This window comes from Rhinopithecus roxellana, chromosome 15 (assembly GCF_007565055.1).
Source record: "Rhinopithecus roxellana isolate Shanxi Qingling chromosome 15, ASM756505v1, whole genome shotgun sequence".
NCBI classification, from domain to species: domain Eukaryota; kingdom Metazoa; phylum Chordata; class Mammalia; order Primates; family Cercopithecidae; genus Rhinopithecus; species Rhinopithecus roxellana.
In genome coordinates this window covers 81,075,528-81,101,232 of record NC_044563.1, presented here as the reverse complement: position 1 = coordinate 81,101,232, position 25,705 = coordinate 81,075,528, and the positions used below count along the sequence as shown (strand labels likewise).

Sequence of the window (25,705 nt, the reverse complement as noted above, 5' to 3'; positions counted from 1 at the left end):
ATCTGATCTCAACAGACAGATGTAAAGCTATTTACAATGTGTGAGTATTTGAATGTAAGCATGTATGTGTTTGAGTATGGGATTACTGGAGATTCAACTTTACATATGGTACATGCACCACACAACAGTTCTTTTGTTTTTGTGTGTTTGTTTGTTTGTTTGAGACAGTGTCTCACTTTGTCACCCAGGCTGGAGTGCAGTGGAGCAATCACAGCTCACTGCAGCCTTGAACCCCTGGGCTCAAGCAATCCTCCTGCCTCAGCCTCCCGAGTAGCTGGGACTACAGGTGCATGCCACCATTCTTGGCTAATTTTTTACTTTTTGTAGAGATGGGGTCCCACTACATTGCCCAGGCTGGTCTTAAACTCCTGGCCTCAAGCAATCCTCCCACTTCAGCTTCCCACAGTGATGGGATTTACAGGCATGAGCCACCACGCCCAGCCCCTCAACCTTCCCAATGTCTCAATCTGGATTCTACACACCTCAGGTCTCAAGGGTTTGTGGGCCTGTGCCTGCCATTCTGAGCTCCTCCTACACATTTGTCAATGTGTCCATCTCCCTTGGTGGATCATAAACGGCCTTGAGAACAAGCATCATGTCTATTCAGCCCTGGCAAAAAGAAATTGTTCAATAGATGTTTGCTCAACTGAACTGAAATGATCCCAAATGAGTCCAGGGGAACTGAATTATGGTCTTACCAGTGGCTACGGCCCGGGGATTTCCTGGGATCTGGGAATTGGCCTTTCGTTCCCTATGAAGGGTGCCCTGCTCAGTAGAAATGGAAATCATTTATAAAAGGCCTCAGCTCTGGAACCCCTGTACGCTGATTCTGCAAGCTTCGGCCGTGTGAGCAGTTTGCAGGAGGGTCAGGAAGGGAGGGAAATGCATTTACCTCTTCCTCTCAGGCAGCAGAGGAGTTGGAAGGCTCAGCTGCTGGAACAAAAGGCCACAATGGGGTATGGTGGCCCCATGGAGGGACTTCTTCTTCTCAAAATGCTAGCACTGGCATGGATTGGAGTCTCCTTAGAAGCCCAGGCTGGACGGGGATGGTGGCATGAGGGGTGTTGTGGAACTTCCTCCTTTTCTGTGTCTTCACAGGGTCCCCCTTCTGGACAGAGAGCAGTTCAGGGAGGGGAGGGTGCGGCTGTGTCGCAGACGGTTCAGAGGTGTTAATGGTAAGTGCCACTGACTGTAGCCCCCCTCCAGGGAGGGAGCAGCTTCCTGGATGGACCCAGGGGCCAGATCCTCCTGCCTGACAGTAAGGAGCTGCCCAGGTGGTAAACAACCCTGGCCCCACAGGGCTCACAGAGCTGTGCACTGGAGAGGGCTGGGAGAACTCAGAGTCCTTCATGTGGAAGCGCTTCCCAGTGCTGCAGCCTGAGTGGAGCAGAGGGTGCAGTCTCCCTCTGAGCCTGCTCATACTGCACAGAGTACATGCAAAGCCCTGGCGTCCCAGGGCAAGGCAAACAATTGCCTCAATCACGTCCGAAGAACCACCTCCTCTCTTATGCTAAAGCTGTCAGGAATGCATTCCATTCTGAACTCTCTGGGAGTAGACAGCGGACTAAATGGATTAGCCTTGCTAGCCCTGGAGCTGAGGAAGAAATGTGTGAGGGAGGGAGTGCCACGCCCCATGACGGGCCCCCTGGTGTCCAAGAACTCGAGACAGCCATCACTTCTCCTCACCAACAGTGTATCACGCAAAGCCTTCACCTGGTCCCGAGACACCGTGTAGGCAGCAATACCATTTACTGGGGCTTTCCAAGTGCCAGGCACACATGCCACCTGAATTCCTACAACAACCCTGAGAGGGAGGAGTCACTATACTAATTCCACTGCTGCTAGGTAACATTTATGGAGAGTACACACTATGCCAGGCACTGCTCTAAGTCTTCTAAGCACCATCTCATTTAATCTTCACAACAGCCTCATGAAGTAAGAACTCTTCTTATTTCCACTTTACAGAAGAGGACTGTTGGGCATAGGAGAGAAGCTCAGGATGCTGGTAGAGCCAGGATTAGAATCCTGGTGCATCTAACTCCACAACTTCCTCTACACTGAAGCCAGGCTCTCTCCTCTGCCCCCACGTACATGCTGTTTCAGCCATACTGTCTGTCACTGCATCCCAATGTATCCCTTTTTTTTCCTGCCTTAAGCTTTTGCTCATGCTATTATGCCATCTACCTAATGCCTTCTCTCTCTTCATCGATCAACATTCTAAGATCTGGCCAGGGGCCTCATCTGACCCCATAGCCTGCTCTGCCTACCTCCTAGTTCTGACCTCCTGCTCCCCTGTCTGAGCCACTCATTGGCACCTTCTCTGGAGAGCCACCTAAGATGGTGTCATTTTGCAGATGTCTGCACCTGAACTTCTTCCTGGAGAAGATCTTGAACCTCAGTTTCCCCATCTGTAAAATGAAGGGGTTGGACCAGATGATTTCTAAGTACAGCAATTCAATGCATGACTGAGCCCACATCATGCCTAGGATATGGGTAGCTCTGAGAAAAGGGGAGTAAGGAATGTATGCTGAATGACTCATCACTTATTTGCATGCCTTTCCCTTCTGGCTTCTTACTTATTTTTCCTTAAGCCAACTTCAATTGATTCTGTTGAACTGAAAGAGGGATGCTAGCCCTCACTTCTTAGAGGCAGCTATGAATCACCAGAGGTCACGCTCGTGGAGCCTGAGAGAAGTTCAGAAGCCTGTGCAGGAGGTGCAGCCATGTGGAGCCGGAACACTATGCACCATGCTCCCTCCGGGCACTGGAGCCACGAGAGGCCCGGATAACCAGGGTGCCTCTAGTTTCAAGGGGAAACTGTGGACAGCTGATAGCATGCTTGGCCTCACAGAGACAAACTGAGGCACAGGTGAGGGGTTGACAGGGAAGCCCCTGCTTCTGGGTCTGCAGGAAATTAAACCTCAAACTGGTTCCGGCAGCAACAGGGACGGAGCCTCGGGTTGTTTGAAGGTAAAGGGTGGCGCTTAGTTCAGCTCTAATACATGAGCCGCAGGAGAAACGTTGATCCATAGGAACGGAGGAGGGCGACGCTTGTGGTAGCTCCCTGCAGAAGAAAGGCTGAGGCTCAGATAAGACACGGACGGAAAAGAAGGAAGGGCCAGGTGGCACAGGAGCTGACCTAACAGGTCTTGTCCATCCCTGTTATTTTAGATCTGTGGGCTGTGTAGAAGGAGTTAGAAAGTCAAACATGAAGAGCCTGGGGCAATAACGGTGGAAGGGCAGAGGCAGGGGATGTCAGATGCAGGCTGGAGAAAGCTTTACAAGTGACCTTCACTTTAAATAAACCCATTATATGAAAATCTGTCTATTTGAACCCAAGAGAACAGGGGGTGATTTCCTCCTCATATCTTTCCAGTTTCCAGGCTGGCTATTAATTAATGCCCCGTGTGATACTTTCCATCTCAGAGCCTCGCTTTCAACCATCAGACGAGGGGGCTGACCTCTGGCTTCCAGCATCGTTAGCTTCTTTACACTTCATAATCTTTGATTCTTGAAATAACCATTGCTTCCCTCAACTGACTCTCCCACCCTGAATAGGATTCATTAAGTGTGATGTGGACGGAGCTTTCTGAAATCCCCATTACTCAAAGTAAGGCACAACTGTGCCCTGTTGGAGTGCTACAGCCCCAACTTCAATCAGAGCCTCTGCTTTCCACAATCAAAGACATCATCACTAGGGTCTCTTTCATCCCCCTGAAGCAGAGTTCCTGGCCACAGGGTGACAGGTGTAGGGTTAGGGCAATTGTCCAGGGCCCCAGAGCCACTGGCATTTTTTTAAATTAACAATGCAAATTAGCCCTGGGCCACTAACCCAGGGCAAACCACGGCCTTTGGCATTGGGCAGCAGCTGGCTTGAGGAGGCTCACCACAACTTTCAAAGTTTCAGAGCTATCAGATGCATCAAGCCCAGAAAACTAGAAAGGGAAGGGGAATATCCAATTACGATGGATGCTGACATTAGGCAGGCCACTCGAGAACAGCCCTGGAGACAGTGCTGCCACATAAGTAGGGCTGAACTTTGAAACAGAAGAGAGAGGGAGAGGCTGGCAATAAGTTAGGAGGAAGCCTGTTCAAACGTGGGGTGAGAGAATAAAGCCAAAAACAAAAGCCACAGCTGCCACTTCCTGAAGGCCTGCTATGTGCGGTGCTGAGCATTTCACCTACACCGTTGCGGGGAGTGCGCCCCGTGACCCTATGAGGCGATGCTACCATCGCTCCCATTTATGAACGAGAAAACAGAGGCACAAAATGGTTTAACAGCCTGTCCACGTCACAAAGCTAATACATGGGAGACCCAGGACTTAATGCTTGTCAGTCTGGTTCTAAAATCCATGTTCTGAATTTGTATACCACACAGCCTCGCCAAAGTAAGGATCACAGCGCTGTGGGCTTTCCTCTACCCAGAGATCCTGTCTCCCTCCTCCCTTCCTTCCCCAAACACAATCGCTGCCCCACCCTGCAATAGCCAACAGGTGGTAGGTGCTTAAGCCGCAACCCACCTGCCCCCTTACTTTGGGAGGGAAAGAACTGGGCTGGAACGTTTCAATGAACCTTACCTGGGTAGTGTTTAAAACCCACTGTGGAAGAGCACTCTGGCTTCAGGTGAAAAGCCTTTGGAGTGGGAAGTTCCAGAAGTTCCCTTTCCTAACAAATGCCTCAAACACACTGAGATGTAAAAACTGAACTGAGGGCCACTTGCTAAGAAAATACCTGGTGCCTAAAAAGAAGCCCATTAAAAAGATGCCCAAAGTTCTATAAGGTGGAATAAAGATACCCGTTTCCTTTATTTCCCTGATTGATCTGGCTCAATATTTTAGATATATTGACTTTACTAAGTCAGGCTGCATGGGTCACTAAAGAAGAAATTTACATCTGCTAATGATGCCATCCATCATGGGCAAATCTTGGCTCCCTCATTTCTCCCAGAGAAACCCCGAAGAACCGAAGAAAAGAGGGGCTGGCTTTTCAAAGTATGGACTACTGAACTATTTAGAAATCTGGACCCTTGTCTGAGACCCAGCCCCCTGGACAAGGAAACACTGTGGACTGGACTGGGGGTTCACAAGGAGTTGTTGCTGGCATTTCTGATTTCATTTGCAAGATACTGGGAAATCTGAATCTCCCTTCCATTATACTGGAAATTAACCTCCATGACAACTAGGATTCTTGTCTGTTCCCTGCTGAATCCTCATGGCCTAGAATAAAATATAATAGGCACTCACTAAACACTTATTGACTGAATGAATCAATAAGCGACTATTCTGGCCCTTGTTCCTCCATGCCTTCTTGGGAAGGAATCTGTGCCTATAGATCCTGTTGGCCTCAATGGCCCTGTTCTATATGGTATGGCCCTCCCTCAGTCATAGGACCAGGAGGGACCAGGAGTAGACATTCTCTCCAAAGGTAGTTATTAGGCAGCCTGGCCAACACGTGCAACCTGTGAGACTGGCCACACTGCAAGTTGAGCTGGTCGAATCAGAGCCAGACCTTGGGGATGCACACTAAGAGGCACTGGGGGAAGCTGCCACCAGGTGCACCCTACAGAGAAACTGAAAGCCACCTGAGGGCAGGAGCACATCGGTCTTATTTCCTGCTTTGTTCCCAATGCCTGATATCCTGAATTATGCCTGAGATAGAGTCAATGCTCAATAAAAGTTTCCGAATGAATACACAGAGAGTACATCAGGTCTGGGTAGTCATTATGGACAAGTACATGATGAATAAACCAGGGAACCCAAACTAAGAGAGAGGGAAGAGCCTGGATCTAACAGCACAGGAGCATGAAGGAAGCTGTGAGAGGGAGAAAGGCTAGGGAGTCTCCAGAGCCACTGCCTGCCTCACTTCTTACCTTTTCTGGATCTCACAATACCCCACATGTGATGCTTGGGCCGGTGTGGATGTACTGATTTTCCTGCAACCCTAACAGCCCAGGCTGGAGCTTTGTTGGATCCCCAGATGGAAGAACAGATGTATTCGAGCAAGTTGTTCTTTTGGTTTGTTTACTTATTTTTGCCACTGAGGGTGGTCAAAGGTTGAAACAAGTTAGAAAGGGAGGAGATGGGGACTCTTCAAGTTTTAGGGAATAGATACTATTATCTCTGATTTGAGGGGCTCTTCTCCTGCCCTCTGAACTGGAGCTATTCCATTTCTAGCTTAGCCACAAGCCACTAGCCCACTAACTTGGGCTTAGTCTTGTAAAGTTGTCAAGGTAATACGAAAAGCAGGCCGGAGGATTGCAGGGAGGTGTCGTGGACTGTGCGCTGGGCACACAGGGTCCAGGACCAGCTCAGCCATTGACTAGCTCTGTGGTCTGGCAAATGATTCAATGGTTTTGAACCTCAGTTTCTTTTCTAAAGTGGAGAGGATAACACTTAACTCTTAGGTGAGAATTACAAGCAGTGCCCAGCACATAGTAGGGGCTCCATATGTGTGACTTGAGCGACCTACTACGTACACCTGTAAAACACCGCAATTCACAGATTTTCCTATATTTAAAATAATTTAAATCTCACAATAGGCTGGGCACAGTGGCTCACGCCTGTCATCCCAGCACTTTGGGAGGCTGAGGTAACAGGATCACTTGGGGTCGGGAGTTCAAGACAAACCTGGCCAACATGCCGAAACCCCATCTCTCCTAAAAACACAAAAATTATCTGGGCATGGTGGCACACCCCTGTAATCCCAGCTACTAGGGAGGCTGAGGCACGAGAATCACTTGAACACGGGAGGCAGCCCCAGTGAGCTGAGATCACACCACTGCACTCCAGCCTGGGCAACAGAGTAAGACTCTGTCTCAAAAAAAAAAAAACAAACCTCACAACAACCTACAAGACTTGCAAATTAGAGCCTAGTATTCCTATTTTAAAGATGAAGAAACTGAGGTTTGGATAGGATAGGATAAGTGACTTACTGACTTATCTGAGGTTACCCAGAGAGTGAGTGGTCAAATTCCATCCCAAGTCCCAGTTTCTCCCACAACACCGCCCTTAGCATAAGAAAGCAAGGTAAGCAGTCAGATGCGTAGTGGCTAAGATACCCTCAGGCTGGCCATCTCTCTTATCACACATGATATTTCATTCAGGGTTGTGTGGACAAAATGTCCAGAAGATGAATCAATCAATATATGAAGCAATGAATGAATGAATGAATGGGTATCCTGTCTTAATTCTACTCTACCCGTGATTCGCAACAAAACCTGGGAATCTCATCCAGGCTGAGAGCTTCACAGGACCTCCTGGTTCAAGTTCCTCTCCTTCCGCTGGAAATATCGATATCAGGTATCTCAGAGGCCTGGTGACTGATGGGTGCGGCTCGCACCACCGCTCATCCATTCCCTGCCAGCAACGGAAGAGGCAGCCCTGCCCAGTCTACGTACTGGTTTCTGCAGTCTCGTACTCGCTGTCTCTGAGAAGCTCAAAGATGTCCACTTCGACCTTGGCCTTGCCCAGCCTCTCAGGAGCGCGGTTGATGCGGTTCTTGGCCAGGGTGATGGAGAGCCGCTCCCCTCTGCTGCACTCCATGGGGTCGTCCAAGATAGCAGCTGTGGGCAGGCAACCACATGGAGACAATTGGTACTCCACCGTTACTGTTACCCTCCTCCTTCTCCAGCCTCCCCCTGCTGCCACCTTCCTCTTCCAGGCAGCGCCCCAAGTCCCTCTCCATCCTGCCATGCTCAGAACCGTCCCCCAGAGCAAATTGTGTCCAAGCTGAAGGGTCTCGGTTTGCAGCCAGGTGTAGCAGTGAATTCTAACGTGGATGCATGCCTCAGGAACCCTGTAATACCAGAGCAGGCCACTAGGGGTCCTGTCTGCACGAGGTCCCCAGGTCCAGGCATCCTGATACTTGGATACCTGTCTCCATGTACACAGGTAAGCAGGCATTGTGCAAAGCGAGGCAGGTAGTGGCTGTCCTTTGAAATGGTATTCTGAACATAGGAGAAATTCTCCCTGAGGTGAGAGAGGGTTAAAGGATGCCAGGTCTGTGAGGGAGGGCTGTGGTCTCAAGGAGCAGCTGCCAGACACTGCTGAATGCTGGCTCCCCAGGCTCTGACACCGATGGGCCATGCTGCCAATGTGAGCTACTTAGTTTCTCTGAACCTCTTTCCTCACTGAACATTAGAAAGAGTAGGACAACCTCACAGGGTTGGTGTGAGGACTCACTAAGATAATGTATGGAAGTGGCACAGCACACAGATTTAATCAGTGTGACTTACTCAGTGTGGATGACTGCAGTGGTGTAATACCAACAGTTGTCCAACTTCTGGGAGCAGCATTAAGGATAAATGTTATGGTATCACAGACAACTGGCTTCCAATCCAAGCTCCAGCCCTCCACAGCTCTGGGACCTCAGTTGCCTCACTTTTAAGGAAGTGGACAGAGCCTTGGGCTATTGTGAAGATGACAGGATATGGCATGGGCTCAACACAGTATCCTGCATGCAGTAGGCACTCAATAAATCTAGCTACAGAGATTCTTAATTCTCTTGATGGAGATGTTACAAAAATGAAGATCACACAAAAACTTGTACACAAATATAAGCAGCATTATTCATAATTGCCAAAAAGAAACCCAAATGTCCATATATTCGTGGATAAATAAAATGTGGTTTACCCATACAATGGAGTATTATTCAACGAAAAAAAATAGCAGGTACTGATACATGCTACAATATGAATGAACCTTAAAAACACTATGCTAAGTGTGGCTGGACACAGTGGCTCATGCCTGTAATCCCAACACTTTGGAAGGCTGAGGTGGGCAGATTACTTGAGGTCAGGAGTTCGAGACCAGCCTGGCCAATATGGTGAAACTCTGTCTCTACTAAAACTACAAAAATTAGCCAGGTGTGGTGGCATGACATCTGTAATCCCAGCTACTCGGGAGGCTGAGGTAGGAGAATCACTTGAATCCAGGAAGTGGAGGTTGCAGTGAGCTGAGATAGTGTCACCTCACTCTGGCCTGGGTGACAGAGCGAGACTCCATCTCAAAAAACAAACAAACCATTAGGCTAAGTAAAAAAAAGCCACACACACACACAAAAAATACATATTGGACAGTTCCATGAATATGAAACGTCCAGAACAGCTGAATCCACAGAGGCAGAAAGATTTGTGGTTGTCTAGGGTTAGGAGAAATGGGGAGTGTCTGCTAATGCATGTGGTGTTCTTTTTGGGGGTGATGAAATGTTCCTAAAATTGTGATAATGGCTGCACTACTCTGTGAATATATGAAAAAACCACTGAATTATACACTTTAAGGAATTATGTGGTATGCAAGTTATATCTCAATAAAGCCATTATATTAATAGAAATAACAGAAATATCAACCTTATCTTTCAGAGGTTGAGAACTCAGAAAAGCAACACAGAGAATCAAGCCAAATAAATTTCACTGACATGTGGCCCTTGAATGTCTGGTGGACACAGAGATCCAGGTTCTGTGATGTCCTTTCTGTGCATTGCTCCATACTCACTATAATCCATCCCACAAACCCAAAATCAGGACACAGAATATTGCAAAACATTTTTTCCTTGATTTGTGGATTTATTTGCATGCATAACTTCATTGAATAATAAAAGTTAAATGTCATTTACTCATGTTGGCCATGTATGGGGCTACAGAGGTACACCCAAGTCCGAGGCAATCAAGTGGACTTCTGGGAATTAACTAGCAAAGTCCACGCACACCTGGGTGATCAGTCACCTGCAGAAGTGACCACAGCACCATAAATGTGACTGAAGAGCCTGGGAACATTTAAATCACCCCCACACCCCCACCTCACGGAAGCATGACTAGATTGAGGTGGCTACTGAGAGAGTAGAAACCGAGACAGTCACACTGTGGCATAAAAGAATGACAACCTTGGAACTAGAAAGGAAGTAGGGCAGCCTAGAGGAATGCTTCTCAAATGGTGCTCCCTGGAAGGCCCCTGAGTTCCTCCAAGAAGTGGAGGGGAGGCTGCCTGGGATCTCCAGCCCCATACCAGCTCCAACCATCACAATTCCACCTGCATCCATTTTAGGGGGTGGGGTTCCACATAAGAGTTTATGTGGGAAAAAAATGTTTTGCTATTAAAAATATATAGGGGCTGGGCATGGTGGCTCACACCTGTAATCCCAGCACTTTGGGAGACTGAGGCAGACGAATAAGGTTGGGAGTTCGAGACCAGCCTGACCAACATGGAGGAAACCCCGTCTCTACTAAAAATGCAAAAAAAAAAAAAAAAAAAAAAAAAAGGCAGGCATGGTAGCGGGTGTCTGTAATCCCAGCTACTCGGGAGGCTGAGGCAGGAGACTCTCTTGAACCTGGGAGCTGGAGGTTGCAGTAAGCCGAGATTGTGCCACTGCACTCCAGCCTAGGCAGCAAGAGCAAAACTCTGCCTCAAAACATATCTATACATAAAATAGGAAAAAATCAGCCAAGCTGTAGAACAAGGAAAAGAGACATCTAAAGTGTCAGGAACTGGCAGTGCCATCCAGCATGAGTTGGACAGACACTGGATCCATGACACACGAGCTTTACATTAAGCTACAATGTCAGCATAACCACTTAGTGGACACTATCTCACTTAATCTCTGTAACAATTCCGTGAGGTGGATGTTTTATCTTCACTTGGACACGAGGAATTAGAGGTCAGAGAGGTCATGATCTGCCCGTTCTCACAGGTTTGAAGCATGACAGAGGAGGGAGATGAGCCCAGGTCAGTCTGACTCCAGACCCTGCACCCTGACCACAGCTTGTCTTCCTTCTTATAAAAAAAAACTTAAGGATTTGCTGCTAAGCAGGGGGTGCGCTAGGGAGCGTGCATGAGCCTTCTAGGGACTGTAAAGGAACCCTAAAACACCAATAGCAACAGGCTTGCCCCTGGACCTCTGAAAACTCTCTCAGGGAACTTCGCCTCCTCCCTTCTCCCTGTCCTCCCTCCACCCCAGTGACATGGTGTTTAGACTGTGGAGGCAGCTATCCTTCCCTTTGGGCCAAATGAGCTCACTGTTACAACGTTTCCATCTACAACCTACTAACTATTTAACAATCACTTGTAATAAGATAAATTAAGTAGTAAAATAATCTCTCGGAAAATGAGCATGTCCGCTGCAGGTCTGGGAACTGGGAATGTTTTGATGTAGTTGTTCATGTTTCAGAGTCATGCTGGGCCTGCCTCTGCCTCATCAGTGTACAAAGGCCACAATTACACCTGCACCACAGGAGGCAGCACACACCAAAGGGTCTGCGCTGAAGCCTAGCAGTTCCATCTATTCCCACTTCGTTTTGGCAAAGTAAACACTCAAGAGTGTGCTATGGACTTCAGCAGGTCCCCCCAAATTCATATATTGAAGTTCTAACCCCTAATATTACTGCCTTAAAAAATAGGGTCTGTAGGACAAAACTAAGGTTAAATAAGGTCATCAGGATGGGACCTTGATCTGATAGGATCAGGGTCCTTATAAGAAGAGACACCAGTGCCTCATGCCTGTACCAGAACTTTGGGAGGCCGAGGCAGGCGGATCACTTATGTCAGGAGTTCAACACCAGCCTGGCCAACATGGTGAAATCCTGTCTCTACTAAAAATACAAAAAAAAGTATCCAGGCATGGTGGTGTGTGCCTGTAATCCCTGCTACTGGGGAGGGTGAGGCACGAGAACCACTTGAATCCAGGAGGCGGAGGTTGCAGTGAGCCGACAGGATCATGCCACCGCACTCCAACCTGGGCAACAGAGTGAGACTCTGTCTCAAAAAAAAAAAAAAAAAAAAAAAAAAAAAGCCTGGCACAGCGGCTCACACCTGTAATTCCAGTACTTTGGGAGTCTGAGGTGGGTGGATCACCTGAGGTCAGGAGTTCGAGACCATCCTGGCCAACGTGGTGAAACCCCATCTCTACTAAAAACACAAAAAATAGCCAGGTGTGGTGTTGGGCACCTGTAATCCCAGCTACTCAGGAGACTGAGGCAGGAAAACCAGGAGGCAGAGGTTTCAGTGAGCTGAGATTGTGCCACTGCACTCCAGCCTGGGTGACAACAGGGCAAGACTCCATCTCCAAAAAAAAAAAAAAAAAAGGAGAGAGACACCAGAGCTCAGTCTCTTTTTCTCTCTGCCACGTGAGGACAGAACAAGATTGCTATCTGCAAACCAGGGAGAGGGTCCTCATCAGGAAGCGAATTGCCTGACACCGCGATCTTGGACTCCCAGCCCCCAGAACACTGAGAAACATTTCTGCTGTGTAAGCCACCCAGTCTGTGGTGTTTTGCTATGGTGGCCCGGACACCAGTCTGCCATGTAACAGCATACAGTCGGCTCACAGAGCATCACTGCACACACCTTAAGATAGAGGAATAATAAGCAGATGGGAAATAGGGAACGTGGGAATCTTATAGTAAGGGGAGGATGAGGTCCTCTCTTCACCCCATTCCTCTTTCCCTGCCCACAGCATCTAATGCAGAACTCTGTGCTCCAAGTCATTATGCAGGTCATTGCCAACTCACTAAGATCTAAAATCCTGTCCTCTCTACCTCCCAACCCGCGTGCCATTCAGGGACCATTTTTCATTAGGTTTTCGACAGTGATTCAGGTCTGGCTGGAAACGGCCCCAACCAGTGGTTGGCTGGCAGGAAATATGAGGATCGTAATAATTAGGATGACACCAGGTACTCAGACTCCAGAGCTGCGGACATGAAAGACAAGGTGGAGGCTCAGGCTCTCTTGGGACACCAGAGAAGCATGTCCTCAACAGGCAGTTACCAAACAGCACGCTTCTTCAGTAGTCCCAGGAGCGGGGACCAGATGGACGAAGGAGAGCAGCTTGCTCAAGACTTAATGTTCAGCGAATGCTCATGGCTTGCACTGCGTCCCCTAGGCCTGGCTGCCTGGTTGGGCTGGGATGCTCCGAGTCCCAGCTGCTGGCTAATGAGGAACAATATGATCCGGCACATCCTCCAGCCCTGGGGACTGCCCTGCAGAGAAGCCCCGCACCACACTGAGGCTGAGAGGTCTGGGGCCACAGCAAGGGCAGAGCTGAAATGGGGAGATGCGTTCAGAGACTTGGGGCTTCCCCCTCTTTCCATCCATGAGGCCTCAGTGCACAATGACTCTTCCAACCCAGGTGGACTTCAGATGCCTCCAACATGCCCAGGAAGCTGGGATCCCTTGCATTTCCATCGAGTCTTTCTCCCCAGGAGCCCCAAGCACTTCATCCTCTGCCAAGTTCTGAGTTGTAAGGCTCATGCCAAGAAAAGGGGAACCCCTTGATTGTGCCCTTCTCCACCCCTAAAACTCCTCTCCATGTTCTTGTCACATGCTTGTGTCAACACTGGAGGGGACTCCTCCCGCTGCAGCCCCTTCCAGCTCACCCCTAATCAGTGTGGCCGTGGCGACCCCGAGAGGGCATACAGCCACTGACCCGCTCAAGCTCCTCAGAATCTCCCCACTCTCTGAAGAGCTGTCCCAGTTAAGTCTCTGGCATGGCCTCAGTCCCCTTCTGTCCTATCTTGGCTTCCACATACCTCTGTGGTCACAGCATCCTCTCTACCCCCAACAAGGTGTCACAGCCTCCATGTACAGTCCTGGACTGGCCCATTAACTCTCCTCCATGCTTTTGCCAATGCTGTCCTTGTCCTTTGTTCTCCCTTTCCCTACCAGGGCTCTTCTCTCCCTCAGACACCTCTTCTAGGAAGCCCTCTCTGACCCCCTAGCCACAGTGCTCTCTTTCTCCTCGAATTTCCCGGGGAACTCCTACCATTCCAGCAGGCTATTCCTTGCACACTGCCTTGGAGGGGTATTTGTCCTTCTGGCTGTACCTGTGAGTTCCCTCAACTGCTTGTGTAATCCACCCTCCATATCTGTGGGTTCTGCGTCAAACAACCATGGATTGAAAATATTCAGAAAAAAACAGTAAGAAACAACAATACAATAATAAAAATAATACCAGTAAAAATACAGTATAGCAACTATTTGCATAACACTTACACAGTATTAGGTATTAGAAGTACTCTAGAGATGATTTAAAGTATTATGGGAGGATGTGCATAAGTTATATGCAAATACTACGCATTTTACATAAGGGACTTGAGTGTCCTCGATTTTAGTATCAGAGGGAGGTCCTGGAATCAATTCCCAGTGGATACCGAGACAGCTGTATCTAAAAAGCCCAGAGTAATCCCTCTTTCCTTTGAATCTTCCCAAACTCCCCATCCCAAATTAATTTCCCCTTCCTTTCAACTCCCACAGAAATTCCTCTGCACACTTCATTAGACACAAGCCACTTTTTCATCATGCTGGTTTGTGTATCTTTTCAGCTCCTTCAGGGTGAGGACCACACCTGATTCATCACCGTAGCTGCACAATTCTGGACGCAGAGTAGGCCCTTCATGAATGGTTGCTGAGTGAATGAAAAATTCAAGGCCGCCTGTCTTTTCATCCCCTACAGCCAGTAGTAGACGTGGAGCCTGGCGATGGTGCAGTCAGCGTCAGGGCTGACTGTGTTCCTCCTGCTCCCTGGGAAAACTGGACTGGGGCTGACTCACGCTCCACAAATTCTCAGCAGCCCAGAAGTGACCCCTCAGGTTGAAAAAGTAGCCTCCTTAATCCCTCACTTCTTCCAGAGCCTCGCTGCTGAAGATTTCCACGCACTTCAGTAACTCTTACCCTTTTAAGGGGTAAAATAAAGAGGTTTTACTGGAGAGTCTTTATAGGCAGTATCTATAACACTGCCTGTGGCTGTTTGGCTCAGCCGGATAGAGTCCCGTGTTAACAAGAAAAAGTGATGGTTTGCACCTTGGGGAGCGCGTTAGCTCTGCTCCCCAGCTGACCCCGACTGCTTGCTCGGAGGCCCAGCCACAGCCCATCCCCATCACTCATCTGGCACCTCTGTCCTCTGTGTCCCGCTCTTCAGCCCCTTGTCCTTGGTCATCCCTCTTGCTGGAGGAAATCACACCACTGTGCAGCCGCTCCTGCCACCAACTCACACCTTCGTCCCCATCTGGGGCACCAGGCTGGGCCGCTACCAGCCTTGGAGCTTGCTCAGTCAGCTCCTCCCACACCATAGAACCTTAGCTTCGGCTGGGTCTGCCAATACAAAGTCCCACAGACTGGAAGGCTTAAACAACAGAAATTCCTTTCCTCACAATTCTGGAGGCTGGAAGTCTAAGATCAAGGTGTGGGCAGGACTGGTTTCTTCCAAGACCTCTCTCCTTGGTGTGTGGATGGCACCTTCTCCCTGCACCCGCACGTGGTCTTTCTTCCCTCTGTGCCTGTCTGTGTGCTGAGCTCCTCTTCAGGTAGACAGAAGTCAAATTGAATTAGGGCCAAACCTAACAACCTCGTTTTAACTTTCTTACCTCAACACCAAATAGAGTCACATTCTGATGTCTTAGGGGTTAGGGCTTCAATATATAAATTCCAGAGAGGAGACAACATAGCCCCTAAAACTGACCTTTACCTCTAACCATCACCCAGCTCTTAGTTCCTAACACCGCCCTTACCCTCAAACCATCGCCCGGCTCTCAGTCCCTAACACCGTGCTTCCCCTCCAACCATCACCCAGCTCTCAGCCCTAACACCTCCCCTCACCTCTAACCATCACCCACCTCTCAGTCCTAACACTGCCCTTCCCCTCCAACCATCGCCCTGCTTTCAGCCCTAACACCTCCCCTCACCTCTAACCATCACCTGGCTCTCAGCCCTGATACTGCCCTTCCCCTCCAACCATCGCCCTGCTTTCAGCCCTAACACCTCCCCTCACCTCTAACCATCACCCACCTCTCAGTCCTAACACTGCCCTTCCCCTCCAACCATCGCCCTGCTTTCAGCCCTAACACCTCCCCTCACCTCTAACCATCACCCACCTCTCAGTCCTAACACTGCCCTTCCCCTCCAACCATCGCCCTGCTCTCAGCCCTAACACCTCCAGTCACCTCTAACCATCACCCACCTCTCAGCCCTGACACTGCCCTTCCCCTCTAACCATCACCCACCTCTCAGTCCTAACACTGCCCTTCCCCTCCAACCATCGCCCTGCTCTCAGCCCTAACACCTCCAGTCACCTCTAACCATCACCCACCTCTCAGCCCTGACACTGCCCTTCCCCTCTAACCATCACCCACCTCTCAGTCCTAACACTGCCCTTCCCCTCCAACCATCGCCCTGCTTTCAGCCCTAACACCTCCCCTCACCTCTAACCATCACCCACCTCTCAGCCCTGACACTGCCCTTCCCCTCCAACCATCGCCCTGCTTTCAGCCCTAACACCTCCCCTCACCTCTAACCATCACCTGGCTCTCAGCCCTGATACCGCCCTTCCCCTCCAACCATCACCCAGCTCTCAGCCCTAACACCTCCCCTCACCTCCAACCATCACCCGGCTCTCAGCCCTAACACCTCCCCTCACCTCTAACCATCACCTGGCTCTCAGCCCTGATACCGCCCTTCCCCTCCAACCATCACCCGGCTCTCAGCCCTAACACCTCCCCTCACCTCCAACCATCACCCGGCTCTCAGCCCTAACACCTCCCCTCACCTCTAACCATCACCCGGCTCTCAGCCCTAACACCTCCCCTCACCTCTAACCATCACCTGGCTCTCAGCCCTGATACCGCCCTTCCCCTCCAACCATCACCCGGCTCTCAGCCCTAACACCTCCCCTCACCTCTAACCATCACCTGGCTCTCAGCCCTGATACCGCCCTTCCCCTCCAACCATCACCTGGCTCTCAGCCCTAACACTGCCCTTCCCACCCAACCATTGCCCTGCTCTCAGCCCTAACACCTCCCCTCACCTCTAGCCATCACCTGGCTCTCAGCCCTAACACTGCCCTTCCCACCCAACCATCACCCAGTTCTCAGCCCTAACACTGACCTTCCCCTCCAACCATCACCCAGCTCTCAGCCCCAGCATCTCCCCTTACCTCTAAACATTTCCCAGCTCTCAGCCCCTAACACTGCCCTTCCTCTCAAACCATTTACCCTAACACCGCCCTTCACCTGTAACCACCTCTGGGCTCTCATCCCTAACACAGCCCTTCACCTCCAACCATCACCCTGCTCTCAGCCCCTAACAACGCCCTTCACCTGTAACCACTGCTGGGCTCTGACCCCTAACACCGCCCTTCACTTCCAACTATTGCCCTGCTCTCAGCTCCTAACACCGCCTTTCACCTGTAACCATTGCTGGACTCCGACCCCTAACACCACCCTTCACCCCCAACCATCACCCTGCTCTCAGCCCCTGGCTCTCAGCTCACACACTGGTTAAACTGAGGCCACTCTCAGTGAGCTGGCTGACTTTGTGCCCCACACCTTCCCAACAAGCTCAGGTAACGAGGGCTCAAGACCCCCCGCATCCTGCCTTTCTCTCCCCTGGGACTCTGCCTCACCAGGCTTCCTTCTTTTTCTTCAGCCTTTTCCCCAGGCCAGCTGGTTCCCCTGTGCTAACAGTCAAGGCCCGCCCCTCCTATGCAGACCCTCCCCTGACCACCCTGACCAGCTGTGCCCTCTGGCTCTCCCTTCTCTGTCACTTTCAATGCAAGCCAGGCTTCTCAAATGACTACTGAACATTTGCTGACTTCACCCCATGCCACTGCACTGTGCCTTCCGTCCCCACCACTCCACCCAAACTGCACCTGCCAAGTCAACATCAACATTCATTTTTGCAAAACTGGTGAACTTTTGATTCTGTGTCTAATTAGATCACTAGCTGGCAATACGACTTACAACCTGCCACGTGCTGTCCTAAGAACAGCATATATGTTATCTCATTTAATCAACCTCCTTGGCTTCCATGAAACTACTCTCCTAGGGTTCTCCCCCTGCTCTAACTGTTCCCTCCAGGTATGTTCTTCTGCCTCCCCTTTAAACAATGGTGCATCCAAGGTCTTTGCAGAGGCCTCCTCTTGCCGTCCTCCCAGGAGCATCCTGATGGATCTATTTCACAGCCGCCTCCTTGGGTATGTTTTACTTATATTCAACAGCCTGATGACATCTCCATGAACGTGTCTGAAGAGCATCTCAAACTTATGAAGACCCAAAGTAAACCCACCTCTTCCCTCCTACATTCTTCCTGTTACATTCCTACATTTAGTTAATAGCAGCACAAGCTACCGAGGCATCGTGCCTTCACCCAGTTCCTCACCTCCCAATAACCAGTCTCCAATTGCTTCTGGTTGTAATTCCTGAAAATTTCTCAAACCAGTCCACTTCTTTCCAGTCTTAACACCACCACCACCCTACTTTGGTCCTTTCATCTCAACAACTTAACTGGAACCTCTTAACTCTTATCTGGTTTTCCCGCCTCCAGGCTGGCACGACGACCACCTGGCGCTCCTCAGCCACACCCTCTCATAGCTGCCAGAGTGTGCACTTTGAAGTGTAAAGCCCTGCTTTAAAAGCTTCCATCCTCAAAATAAATGGAATTCCTTGGCACGGCACACAAGATCTGAATTGACTGTTTGTCAAACCTTATATTGTGCTTCTCTGCTCATCCCTCTCTACCTTCTAGAAACAGTGAACTACTCATAGCACCCCTTCCACACAGACACACACACACACATGATGCTGCTGCATGCCTGCACACCTTTGCTCACTCCTCCTTCTGCACTCTCATCTTTGCTCACTATCTCAGCTCAGACATCCCCACCTTCAGGAAGCCTTCCCTGAACAAAGAGGCTGAGCAAGTGCACAACAAGTGTGTTTTCATAGAAACCCATGTATCCTATAACATACACCCATCATTGATCTAGTTTTCAACTGCCAGGGTTTAATTCTTCCTATCCCCAGTGCATTGACCTCGCTTGACAACAGGAGAACTTCATGAATGTTTGAGCCAAACTTGTCTTGGCTTTTGAGGGATTCTATGCCAACTTCTATTCCTACCTTCATAATTACTACTTTGACCTGTACATTTGTGGAAAACTGATTTTAACAAAGGTACGGTGGGGAAAAAAGTCTTTACACAGATTTTGCTGGAACATTTGGATATCCATATGTTAAAGAAAAAAGAAATCCCAATCCTTACTCATGCTATATGCAAAAATTAACAAAAATAATGAACCATAGACATAACAGTAAAACCTAAAACCATAAAACTACTAGAAGAAAATCTTTGTGATCTTGAATTAGGCAAAGATTTCTTAGATATGACACCCAAAGCACAACCCATAAAATTAAAAAATTGGTAAAGCAGACATCATCAAAATTTAGAATGTATGCTCTTCAAAAGATCGGAATGGAAGACAAGCCATAGGTGGGGAGAAAATATTATATGCAAAGCATGTGCTGGATAAAGGACTTGTATCCAGAATATGTAAAGAACTTTCAAAGCTCAATAATAAGAAAAAAATCTAATTTTTAAACTGGGCAGAAGATTTGAATAGACATTTCACCAAATAAGTTGTACAGGTGGCAAGTAGGCATGTGAAAATATGTCCAACATTATTAGTCACTGAGGAAATGCAAATTAAAACCATAATGATCTATTACTACACATCTATTAGAATGGCTGAAATTAAAAAGCTTGACCATACCAATTGCTGACATGGATATGGAAGAACCAGAACTCTCATATGCCTGGAAGAACCTCTTCCCTCACTCCCCTTCCTCTCCTATGTAATGCTAGACACTATGTAATTGTCCCCCAATTTTACACCCTGGATTTAGTCCACAGGCCACTCTTCATTGTGTAATTTCTCCCTTAAGAAACTTATTAATTTTCAACTATCAGCCCTATGTAGATAACTCCAAAACCCCTACCTCTACCCCCAATTTCTCATCTACACATCAGACTCCTTTTTCTGATGTCCAGATGTTCAAATTCTGCATTCCAAATGTAACTCATTATCTTTTTATGGAACTGGGGGCTCTTTCTGGCTTCCCAGTTTCACTTCATAGCACCAGTTGGTCTCATGCAAATCCCTGCGGAAGCTGCCTTGCACTCTTCCTGTCCCTACAGCCCCTCCATCTGCTTACCCACTAAAGACTGCTGAGGTATCTGCCTCCCACCCACTGCCCCCGTTCTGTTCCCACTGCCGCCACTCCTCGCTTTCTTTTATAATACGTCTACACTGTCTTCTGCCTCCAGTCTCTCTTGCACCAACCTAGCTACTCTCCACTGCAGAAGCACCTGCCTGGCCCTCAGGCCCTCCACAGTCTGGCCCCAACATGCCTTTGCAGACTCACCTTCTACTGAATTCTATGACCACTTAGCTACATCTAGATTGTCCTTGCTGAACACGGAATACACCACGTTGCTCTGCCCTGTTTTTTTGGTTCAGGTGGTCTCTTCCTGGAAAGTTCTCAGCTGTTTTTTAAAACCCATGTCCAGATCCTACCTAATAACCCTCATTCTCATACCCCATTCCCACCGTGCCCCAGGTAAGCATTGAACTGCTCCAGCCCACATTTTCACCCTCCTCAAATCCTACAAAGCACTTATTGCGTGAACGATTCATTTAGTACTTAATATTTTGCTTTCTAATTGACTGGGTAATGCATTCACTCATTCAATCATTCCTTTCTTCATTAATTCATCAAATACCTATTAAACACCTATCTTAAGCAAGGCACTACGTACGCAGAGAAGGATAAAATGGATCTCTGCTTTCAAAGTGTCCAGAGAAGGACATGGTCATACAAGCAAATAGCCACAACCCGATATGGTAAGTGATATGACAAAATCTTACGATGTTTCCACCATGAACCAGGTGTTCAGGTGCTGGGAAATCACAGGTGACTAAGATGGGGTCATTTGACTCTGGAAGGCATCCTGGGGTCAGGGGACAGAGCCAGACTTTACTGTACAATGAAGTGATTCCATCGAGAGAATCGCAAAATTCTAAGGAAGCTCAGATAAAGGGAAACCAAACTCCAGGTGGTGGGGCAAGTTTTAGGGAAGGCCTCACGCATTTATCTAACGCACGCGTGTTAAGTGACTACTACCTGCCAGGCTTCACACAAGAGTCAGCCTTGAAGGAGGAGAGTGAGCTTCCCAGGGAAGCAAGGAAGCAAAGTGTGTTCCAGTGTGTGGTGACTGGCTCAGCCGGTGGGAGGGGCCTGAGCACCTGGCAGGGAAGGCAGATGGGAGGAAAAGAGCCGGAGCATGAAGAACCTGTGTGTCTCGCTGGAGCACTGGGATGGAGCCCTGAAGGTCCAGAAGGTGCCGAGGGACAAGAGGAGGGCTTCCGACAGGCGATGACATCATAAAATTTGCATTTTAGGGCAATCACTCCCATAGAGACACTGGAGTGAGAACTGAAATACCAGTTGGGAAGATCAATAGTCTGGGAAAGAGAAATGAGACAGGTACTGAGTGGGGCAGGGAAAGAGGATCAGAGAGAAGAGGCAGATTCTAGTGAGATAAATCCGGCAGAATCAAAATCAGTGGGGCTTGGGGAGAGGTAAAAGGGCTCTTGGCTTCACTGACAATTTAGATGGTGACATCAGTGACCAAGATAAAGAATACAGGGGGATAGAGAGGAAGATTTTTCTTTTTTGTTTTTGGAGAAGGGCAAAGATGATGATTTTGGTGTAGTATTTATTAAGTTCAGGGCGCACTGTTTAGTAACAGAAAAAGTTATTGGTCTGGCTCTCCAGATAATGATCCAGGCTGCAGACACGGAGACCCGGGAGTCCCCAGGGTCAGGGTGATCATGACACTTTTCTCTCCTCTCCCGGAGAGGAAGAACCAGGCTAAAACTCTGGGCACTCAACATTTGGGCGAGTGTAGGGAAAGAGACTGAGAAGCAATGGTTACACCAGAGGATCTAAGGAGAAGAGAAGTCAGATAAAACAAGGACTGAGCATTCTCCACAGGGCTGGGCAACTAGGAGGTCACCGGGGACTTTAGCAAGAGCACTTCCAGGGGAGAGGTTAGGCAGCATTTAGATGGTAGCAGGTGGAGGAGCGGCTGAGAAGTGAATGGAGAGAACCAAGTAGCCGGTCTGGGAAGGGAGGGGGCATAATTAGGACAATCAGCGGAGGGAAGCACACCCTCCAAGGAAAGGTGTTTAAATTAAGGCGAGAAGGGCCCAGAAGAGGAGCCAGTGGGAAGGGAAAGAGACAGTCAGAAGAAAGGAGCACTTTCTGAAGCAAGCCCTGCAAAAAGGCAGATGGAGGGAGCCTGGGGCACACGTGCAGGCTCATCTGAGGTGAGAGAAGGGACAGCTCCCCCTTCACGGGTGCCTTCTCCTCTTTTGCCTTTTAATCATATGTCACCCTATGTTTGACACAGACACATGGCCACCTAGCTCAGACCACACTTACCAGCCTCCCTGAACTCAGGAGGCCATGGGCTAAACCTGGACTAGCAAATGGAAGTAAAGTGAGCGGAACATCCAGTTCATCTCCTTGCCCTGGATGTTCCTGGCCTCTTTTGCTGGCTGGTAATGACAGCAAGAACATACAGAGACCACGTGCTGCTGATGGCAATGCTGCCCGCCACCCTCTGTCCTTGGACCACTACTATTTACCTCCAGGTTTATGTGTGAGAGAAAAACACTGATTTTGGAGCTACTGCATTTTCAGGTCCCTTTGTTTTCATGGCTCAGCCTATATTACCACTTAGAGCTGAGCCATAGAAATACAGTGCAAGGCAGCTGGACATGGTGGCTCACGCCTGTAATCCCAGCACTTTGGGAGCCCGAGGTGGGCGGATCACGAGGTCAGGAGATTGAGACCATCCTGGCCAGCATGGTGAAACCCTGTCTCTATTAAAAATACAAAAAAAAAAGAAAAAGAAAATTAGTTGGGCTTGGTGGTGCACACCTGTAGTCTCAGCTACTAGGGAGGCTGAGGCAGGAGAATCGCTTGAACCTGGGAGGCAGAGGTTGCAGGGAGCCGAGATCGTGCCACGGCACTCCAGCCTGGCAACAGAATGAGACTCTGTCTCAAGAAAAAAAAAATAATAATAAAGAAAAGAAATATAGGGCCGGGTGCGGTGGCTCAAGCCTGTAATCCCAGCACTTTGGGAGGCCGAGACAGGTGGATCACGAGGTCAGGAGATCGAGACCATCCTGGCTAACACGGTGAAACCCTGTCTCTACTAAAAATATAAAAAGAATTAGCCGGGCGCGGTGGCGGGCACCTGTAGTCCCAGCTACACAGGAGGCTGAGGCAGGAGAATGGTGTAAACCCGGGAGGCGGAGCTTGCAGTGAGTGGAGATGGTGCCACTGCACTCCAGCCTGGGCGACACAGCCAGACTCTGTCTCAAAAAATAAAATAAAATAACATCAAAACAAATAGGTGAAATTAAAAAATTAATTTTAATATTTTCCTTAATCAAATTTCACAAACACTATGTTTTGTTTCTGACTTTGTTTTTTTGAAACAGGGTCTCACTCTGCTGCCCAGGCTGGAGTGCAGTGGTGTGATCTCGGCTCACTGCAGCCTTGGCCTCCCGGACTCCAGCAATCCTCCTGTCTCAGCCCTGAGTAGCTGGGACCACATGTGAGCACCACCATGCCAGGCTAATTTTTGTATTTTGTGTGTGTGTGTGTGTGGAAAAAAAAAAAAAAAAAAAAAAAGAGTCCTACTATGTTGCCTAGGTTGGTTTTGAACTCCTGACCTCAAGCAATCCTCAGGCCGTCTCGGCCTCCCAAAGTGCTGGGATGACAGGTATGAGCCATTGTACCCAGCCAAATACTATGATTTTAATATCTAGTCAATATAAAAATCATTTGTGTATTTTGTATCCTTGTTTTCATACTAGAACTTCAAAATCCAGTGTGCATTTTATATTTAGAGCACATCTCCATCCAGATGAGTCAGGTTCCAGGGGCTCAATACTAATGGCTACGACACTGGGTAGTGCAGGTCTAACTGATGCTGACAGATACAGCTGTAAATAAATATTTGCTTCGGGTGGGGGGTGTTGAGAGAGGCTGAGCTGGATGGCTTCTATTTTCTCTGAAAAGAGGAAAGGTCTCATCTTCATCTTCCACTAGCAAAACTGACAAAGATAAGGAAAGTGGCTTCAGGGGAGGGCTTGGAATAGCTGCTCTGATATGTAAATGCATTTCTGTTTGGACCCAGCTGAAATGAAGAGATGTTGGTGTGTTTTTGAAAGCAGCCTCAGGGCACAGCCAGAAGCAAGGCAGGCAGGTGTCACAACTAAGAGTAGGAGGTGATCAGGTGAGTGGGCAGGACTGGGGACTAATGAGTGAAGGTGCTATTGGGACCTGGCAGGGGTGATGGGCTGGGCCTTTTCCACTGGACAGGAAAGGGAGTAACACCCAGAAAAAGCTGTCCAATGGGTTAGCCCCAGCAGAAAGGAAAGGCTGCATATGTGTGGAATATGTGGATATCAGGATTCACGGAAGAGCGGGAGCAGGGGAATGCGATGGTGAGATTGTGTAAGATGCTGTTTTCAGACTGTGGGATTTGGACATGGATGGTTTTAGTAGCAGAGGATCCAGGGCTGCCATGACTCGGCGTGCAGCTGTGATGGTGACGTGGAGCTGGAGAGAAGGCCATCAGAAGGGAGGCAGCCGAGGATCCCCAAGGCAATGGCACAAGTGGGATGGCCCCTTGGGCACTAGGATGATGAGGCCAGAGCAAGACAGCGGTGAGAGGAAGGCTGGGAGCCCTACATGAGAATAGCAGGCACAAGGCGGGGGAGGACTTGGACCAGGCAAGAATGGGGGAAATGTTTGAAGGCTGCACTGGGGAGTGAGGGAAATGCAGCTGCCGCTCTTGAGTAAGCAGTTGCTCTGGAGATGGGCTGGAAGGAAGCTCTCTGACAGGGCAGATGAGGTGTGATGGGCTTGGCATCCCCGCTGAGTGGGGGCTCTGTGTGTACCAAAAGGGCAGGGAGGGCAGGTGAGCTGGGGATGAGCACAGAGCCGCCGGGAGGATGCGCATGGAGATGCAGAGGCGTGCACAGAACCAAGCTGCCCAGGCGCTGCAGAGAACCATTTCCCCGTGCTGCGGGACTGCTGTCTAAATCGGAAACACCCCAAGTGCAGGAACTGAGTCTCCTCTTATCCTGTATCCCCCATACAACTCAGCAGAGCCAGGCAAATGTTAGGCACATTAAGCACTTGACCCTGATATGATCTGTTGGACTTTCACAAGGTTCACTTTTGGTCTATCCCTTCATCTTTCACACTCCCACAATTAGCTAAAGAACATGACCCCTGAAACAAAGTGTATGAATAAAGTCCCTGGCATCACCAGCAATTCTATCTGCAGTTAGTGCCCTATGTATATGGCCACTTTGTAAGGTCTCTGGATACCTGATTTGATATTCCCAGTTAGCCTCCTTAAACAGTTCCTTGCTCTCTGTGGACCGGCTCACCTCCCTGTAGGTTTTCTTTTGGGTAGGAAGATAGTCCTCATGTGTTCTCTTTTGAAAGCAGTCATGGAGAGCTGCCAGCTACATTTGGGCAAGCTCAACCAGCCAGCTCTGGCCAGCCCAGATGCATGATTGTGGCAGTTCGGTGCCCGGGATATCCAGTGTCATGGCTCACTGCACACACAGCCAGGCTGGAGGGAAGGAACAGTGGGCTGGAGTTGCCCATTTGTCTTGTCTAATGGCCCACTGGTGACAGCATTCTGGACGACTTATGGGACAGAGCGGGAATGAAGGCAGAAGGGACGGGAGTGATGGGGGCTGCTGGGAGCCTTAATGGGTCTAGTGCAGACAGAGACGCCAGGCAAGGTCTGCCTGTTACCTCCGGGGGAGACTGAGCCCAGATCAGCTTCATTGT

The 25,705-nt window shown here is 49.2% G+C and overlaps 1 protein-coding gene across 1 annotated transcript in view; it reads right to left on the bottom strand.

Annotated features, from left to right (window-relative positions):
• GRIK4 (glutamate ionotropic receptor kainate type subunit 4) overlaps positions 1-25,705 on the bottom strand; it is a 436,221-nt gene that overhangs the window by 183,793 nt on the left and 226,723 nt on the right. Inside the window, exon 3 of the mRNA XM_010357001.2 lies at positions 7,397-7,561. Coding sequence (XP_010355303.1) covers positions 7,397-7,561 — 165 coding nt within the window. The remainder of the gene's footprint in view (positions 1-7,396; positions 7,562-25,705) is intronic.